A 7166-nucleotide genomic window follows, 5' to 3' on the forward strand; every position below is an offset into this window, starting at 1 on the left:
AAATCCCAGCATGCACGGTGTGCAATTAACAGAGGCGTTTGGCGTTGATTTTTTCTTATTACTATGGCGACGTAAACTTGACAATAAGATTCAAATATCTCAGTAGCTAAAATGTAAAATTTCTTTTTTCTCAAATTATGAAATAAGTGTCAACAAAGCTTCCTAAAGGCAGAATATGTCAGTCAGATTAAAGTGTTTTTGGCAAACTATGGCCCTGGACACCTTGAACATGATTATTAAAATTCGCTGTATCTATACAAAATTGGAAATTTATGACTCCGTATGATCTTTATAAATTCTGCCAACAATTGCACTTAACAATTTAACATGACGGCTCCCATCGAATTTCGGCTTTTCAAGTGTTATCTCCGATACGAAATAACGAAAATTCCTCTCCTATGAAATGATGCTTTTTTGTAAAAACGACTCATATGAAATGACCACTTTTTGAAATAACGACATTTTGGTGGAAAAAAAAGTAGACACAAAGGCAGACAAAGAAGTTGATACAAAGGTGGACACAACGGTTGACAAAAAAGTGAAATAAATGGTGTTCAGAAAGGTGGACACAAAGATAGACAAAAGACAGACAAAAGGTAGAAAGAAAGACAAAAGACTATGTAAACGAATATAAATATCAACAAAACTATCGTACCGCTTGAACAAGTAACCAAAAGTCGGAACCGGAACAATCTTATACCAGTAATTGGATCGTATGAAAGGGCCTTAACAAAACCGATGAAACTTTAGGTTTTGGTTTTGTGTCAATTATGGTCGACTTTGAAAAAAATTTTACGCGATTTTACAAGAGATTAAGTACAGAAGAAACTCCTCATTATAGAAAATATGTAACCATTAAAGAATACTGCAATTCTTTTAAGTGCAACGTCAGTGAAATGCATGAAAGAGTTAGTTTTTACAGTGAAAATTTTTCCTGAAAGAGTTGGTCTAAGTTTAGAATTTCTTGAGTTTACAGTTATTCCATTATGATGTTTATGTCACGCATGATTTTATGAACAGTTCTATACAGGCAACATTACAAACATTTGTGTTATTTTTGTTGTTGTTATACCATAGTTAGAAAAGTTGTGCGACTATTTTGTTCATATATTCAGGATTGTCCACTTGTGATCCTCTACCATTTAGTAGCTTCTTGTTAGAAGTAGGAGACTGGTAGATGGCATTCTCATCGTCGTTCGCCGTTTTGTATTGGCCAAGTGCCGTGGGGCTTGCGTACTCATCGCTTTTGTCTTTGTCTTTTTCTTGCAGACTCTCCTTCCTGTGATAAAGCTGGTTTCTTGCGCTCATCTTGTTAACTACAAGAAAGATATTTAGCAAGTGTTAACTGTGAATTGTGAATATTTTCTTCCGACAGTCAACACCTTGAACTCAAAACTGTATTTGTTAGTTACGTTCGACGTAGAATACCTTCGTCCGTAGGCTCATAATTGTTTTCAGGCTGCATGGGCGTGCTCTCATCCACTGTTGCATGACCTTCTTTTAAATTGGATCGAGCCTGCACATAGTGAGGATCTTCCAAGATTGCATAGCCGCTGTCTTTTGAAGTAGTTACAGGTTGTATATGGTCACTGCCATCTACTGTCACAAAATCGTCTCGTGAATCGGATGCGGGCTGCGAATACCGAGGATCCTCCAATGTTGCATAACCTTCTGTTGAAGTGGGTAGAGGTTGCAAATGGCTGCTGTCATTTCTTGTTACATGACTGTCATTTGAAAAATGTACAGTCTGCATATTCTTGCTCTCGTTCACTGTTGCATGACCGTCTTTTAAATCAGATGTGGGCTCTATATAGTGAGGGTCTTCCACTGTTGCATAACCATCTCGTGAAGTAGGTACCGCTTGATTATGGATGCTGTCATGCACTGTCACACAACGCTCTCGTAAATTAGATGCGGGCTGAAGGTAGTTGTGGTCATCGACTGTCGTATAGCCTTCATTTGAAGTAGATACAGGCTGCCCATGCTTTCTGTCATGCGCTGTGGCACAATCATCTTGTAAATTGGATACGGGTTGATAATAGTTATGGTCATTCACTGTCTCATAATTACTACATTGTGAAGCAGGTCCAGACTGCTTATCGCTGCCATTAATACCGTCTTGGTGATCAATACTCTCGTAAATATGGTCATCTTTGTCTGCAGTGTGATCGTCAGATGGACTAAACAATTTACTAATGCGTTTGAACATCCCAGTTCTTTTTCGATGCTAAAAGATTTGAAGTGATACGGTTACTGAGAAAATTCTCACTCCTGTAATGTGATGAATATCTGAATAATTTCTATAGAAATTCGACGCTGTATAACAACATTTTGGCCAAAACTAACTAAGTGAAGTTAGATCATTGACAAAATCATGGCGAGAATTTAAGATTTTTGCAGCATCTTGTATCATAATGGAATTTGTTTGGAATTTATCTGTATGTGTAGTTTTGAATGAAAAACCTTCCAAAACGTTTTTGAATTTTTTTCATTTTCGTTTACGTTCTTGTTTCTTGAACAATTAGATAGTTTACGGTCAGTCGTTTCTTGATTTATACATCCATTGCATAATGTTTGCACAAACATCGATAACAATGAAAACATTTAGACAAAACGCGGACAGGTTTTTAGCATAACAAGAAAAATAAACATGAAGACGCTGTTACACGATGTAATTACGTTTCTACACAAGATGCATGTAAGAGTGCAATGTGTCTCATCTCTTGCAATAATTATGAAGCACGGCAATATTTTTATTGTAAGAATTAAGCATTGCATGGAATGGAATCTGCTTCTACTTTCGCTACGACTGCAGAAATGCTGCAACGCATTTTTAAGGTATTGCACGTGTAAAAAATCCTTCCTGGAACTTTTACTGCAATTAAGGTTTTTTTTATTGGACAATAGAAACTCGCCAGTTGCCATTTAGCTTGTATCTAGAAGTACAATAATATCCCTGATTGTACAGCTTGCAATTCTTAGTAAGAATCCTTTGCATGACAAGTTGCTAGCAAGTTGCGAGGAAAGCTGCATGGTCTAACGCCTTTAGGAGTTTTGAATCAGAAAATGACAAACCACAAATTATCTTATTTACATAAAACAAACTCTTTAACAGCTTAAGCAATAAGCACGAAAATAATAATGTTTAAAAAAAGTCTCCTCGTACAGTTTTGGAGAATCCTTTATTTAAGACGAAAAAAAATTGTGTCATAGCCACTTCTACAGTTTTTTTAAGGATTAAATAAGTTTGTGTGTTTTCTTAATCGGACGATAACTCAAGAGAAAGCTGAAAAAATAAAGTATCATACTTTTTTTTGGTTTCGCAGGTTCGTCTTTCTTAACATCTCTGTCTGCAAGGAATAGAAAAATCTTTTAAGGAAATGTTTCATCATCGAAATTTCTCCAACCTTTAAAATCGTGGATACCGCAGCAAGTTAATTTACATGAAAACCATCAACATGTTGACCGAGCTGCTCTCCTTTTTTGTAAGAACCTTCAAAAATCCACGCTCAATGCTCCTTTCCCGATTTCAGGCTCAAATGGTCTTACCAGACAATTCTTCATGTGATATTAACCACCATATTTTACCCATATGACATGTAAGATTAGGTATTGGATTAGTTTTAATATTAGTTTTAAGATTAGTTTTAACATTAGTTTTAACATTAGTTTTTTTAAGATTAGTTTTTGGAGTACTGTTAGAGTGACGGCAGATTCACTCAATCAATAAGAAATGGCTAGTTCAAGAAGAAAATAGTTGGTCAATGGAACCTCACCCACAATCTCCTCTGTCCCCAAAATGTCTTCGCACAGACACTTCAACTCACATGCTATAATTTTTAGAATGCTAGTGTTACAATTGAAACCTAGGATTTATACTATTGCAAAACTGCACTGATCCCATGGACTTAACTACACAAAGAAATATACGAGTACCTGTATCGTATACTGTTATCCGATCACGCCAGTTGTTTTCAGTAGAATCCCATTTCTCAATCACTGTTAACATGGAAACATGACTTGAGTTTTTGGCGATGACATTTCACAAAAATACTGCCGTATAAAGTAGTAAGGTACTCAAAACCTACCTTGCTTTTCAACTGCAGTAACAAGCTTTAATCGAGATTTACTCTCTTTGGGTGCTTGTCGTCGCATGCAATTTTGTAGATCGTCAAGAGATGGAAAACTGAGTACATCCCACTGTAAGGAAAAAGAGAAAAATTTATTGAACCAAAAGATCTTACTGCTTGATATGCGAATCACTCGGTTTATAGCTACGAACTGAGTGATGATTTACATGTGAAAGTCACGGAGTGCTTCAGCACAATCGATTTCAATTTTATGCACAACATGAGTTAGTCGTGGTCGAGGTTGGTTTCGTCGAAAATTTAACAGTTCATGATTCTAAGCATCTTTTATTGAACTTTCCAACTTATCACAGAAGTATATCTCTCGAGTTTCTTTAGCTAATGATAACGTTGAAAATGTGGCATTTTCAAAAATTCTCCTACAAAAAAGTTCGAATGAGTCGTGCTTTGAAAAACTGCGCCTCAGTTTCGATTCCATTGAGGGCTTATGAATTTTCATTACCTGCGCCTCAGTTTCGATTCTATTGAGGGCTCGTACGAATTTGAATTTTCATGCAATTGTCTTTGCTCTGCCTACCACATTCTTCTCTCATTCCACCGTTTGTAGTGAGTGAACGAGTGTACTAATATTTCAACATTATGTCATTGCATGCAGTATAGCGTTTTGATATACTGCATGGAATGACGAAAGTCACGAAAACAATTTTCCATAATGATCGTGTTCTATCATTTTAATGATGAGATGACTATTATACTTCGAACAATTTTGCTTGAATTTACTCGAACTCTAATAGTTTGAAACTCAATCCTCACTCCTCGAAAACTTCGCATTTATGCTCTAAAATACAACTGAATACTTTTAATATCAAGTTCTATAATTTCAATTGCAAAGGTCAAAGTCTTTCGTTTAGAGATCAAAACAAGCGATCTAATTCTTCATTCATACCTGCGATCTGTTATTGGTATTCTTTATTATTCTGTAATGCTGGATGTTGAAATTGCCATCTCTGTCTTGTTGAGGGCTGCAGAGTTAGAAAATAAAACATGCAATTTCTCTCGCAATTTCCATAACAAATTTAATGGTGTTGAGTAGAATTACGTGGAAGCATTGTGGACTTAATATAATTTTAGTTCACTTAGAGGCGCAATTATAATAATCTGTAAAATTTCATATGAACAAAGAAAGCTGTAGCTGCATCTTATAAGACATGCAGTCTGTAAACATTTTACTTTTGTGCAAATGAGTCACTTTTCTGTTAAATATGAAGCACTGTGCATATATATCGCACGTGTTATAAAACATCGAATTAAAAGCATAGTTTTCTCATGCCCATGACAAATAATTTTTGCTGTTTTTAGAAATAAATGTTTTTTTGTGTAACCGGATGTTACGAGTGTCGTACACGAATGTAAAGAACTTTAATTATTTTGAGCAACCAGAAGAACTTCGTAGGGCTTTCACATCTTAAATATTTGAGAATATTATTGATTTCGTATCTCATTTTAATAAAAACACTTAAATTAAAATGCTATTTTCAAAAGGTTTCTTTATTTCTTTACAGCTGATATATGCAAAGACATCGCAAGACTATAATGATTTTGTATTGTTCACGATTATTGAACACAAATTAGTTGCTCTTCTCAACTATCGTACCGACGTCCTTCTGTACATCTGCTTAAAACGAGACGTTTTCATTTACTATTTAGCGGTGTTTATCGAAAAACGCCATTTTCAAGAACATGTCAAAGGGTCATGTTCGAAATGGCAATCTTAGTCAACACTTTATCGCTTCAGCGAAAATTACTTCCGCATTTAAAAATTGCTGTCTGACGGTTATCATGGTTTAAGGTTGTCTATATTGAAATATTTTGGCCAAAACAGTCCTCCAAAGAATATAATTTTTCTACATTAATTAAATGAAACATACCCAGTTACAGATAAAGTAAATGTTGCTTCTGAGTACTGGCTATCACGGAGTAGAAAGGCACTCGGTTGCCCGAATTTTACCAAAATCTTTGTCGCTTCATCGGCTGAAATCTTGCCATGATACCAAGGTGGAACTCCTCGAGCCATGGTAAAAAATTTCTTATTTTCAACGGTTATAACTTATAATGAAAAGAACGTCGAAACTCACGCCATACGTTGCTACATTTGGATGCATAAAATGAATCTCAACCTCTCGATTGAATCCGCGTATAAAATAGCTTCACTTTGGGGCACCCACAGTGCATATTGTTCATAGTTATTTCAAGCATTTTTTTTATATTCTTCAGACTACTAAATATAAAGACAAATGTGCGCGATTTGTATTGTCTATAAAATACAGCATGTACTGTGTTTTGATGAATACAACACTGACCTTTAGAATTGAGTTGTTCTTATCATCAGATAAATCTTCTCAAGCAATTTCACAGTATTCTGATTTAATAACTTCTCAAAACATTTAAAATTGAAACAACCAATTTGCCCTAATTTGAGAATTACAACCGGAGGTGACGTGTGGTGCTTCGTAAACAGTTGTAATTTTAACCTTGAAGTTTTGGCCCTTTCAATATATTGAAAGTACAATTACCATAGCCATGACTTTAAGAGTAAAGTGATGGCTATTGTAATCGCACCTTCTAAGGTTCAAGACAACCTTATATATTTCTACTTCAAAGTTAAAAAATGGGCGAAATATGCCAGGAAACCGTTAGTATTCGTAGTTGAGCTTCTGGCCCAACAGGTTCTGTCTGACCTTCAATGCACGAGGTCCTTGGTTCGTCCCTATGTCGTTGTCAGCACGGGTTGTAGATTGAGGATTGAGTGCAAGATTGAGGTTAGGAGGGGATGTGACAGGGCGTTCGGTTTGCCCTTGTTTCCTGACTATTAAAAATGACTTCCTTCGGGAAGTCATAGAAAAATTTTAGCAAAAAACTTAGTTTTTAGGGCAAAATTTTTGCAAGCCATCTTCTTTTCTTTTTTTCTTTGCGCTTTTTTTCTGAAAATATACTAAGTGTCGCATTCCGTACTCGGCAAACCAACAGTAGAAATGCTGTTTGTACATATTTACTTTGCCAATTACATTTTCTTATTGT

The 7166-nt window shown here is 35.6% G+C and overlaps 1 protein-coding gene across 1 annotated transcript; it reads right to left on the bottom strand.

Annotated features, from left to right (window-relative positions):
• Positions 1–751: 751 nt before the first annotated feature.
• LOC124445291 lies at positions 752–6284 on the bottom strand. Its single transcript, XM_046995999.1, has 7 exons — positions 6017–6284; positions 5035–5110; positions 4089–4200; positions 3937–3999; positions 3309–3350; positions 1429–2227; positions 752–1316 (listed from the first exon to the last, which is right to left on the bottom strand). The coding sequence occupies exons 1-6, from the start codon at positions 6160–6162 to the stop codon at positions 2193–2195; spliced, it is 474 nt and encodes a 157-aa protein (XP_046851955.1). The 5' UTR covers positions 6163–6284; the 3' UTR covers positions 752–1316; positions 1429–2192.
• Between the last annotated feature and the right edge of the window lie 882 nt (positions 6285–7166).

Source organism: Xenia sp. Carnegie-2017, unplaced genomic scaffold (genome assembly GCF_021976095.1).
Source record: "Xenia sp. Carnegie-2017 unplaced genomic scaffold, XeniaSp_v1 HiC_scaffold_22, whole genome shotgun sequence".
NCBI lineage: Eukaryota > Metazoa > Cnidaria > Anthozoa > Malacalcyonacea > Xeniidae > Xenia > Xenia sp. Carnegie-2017.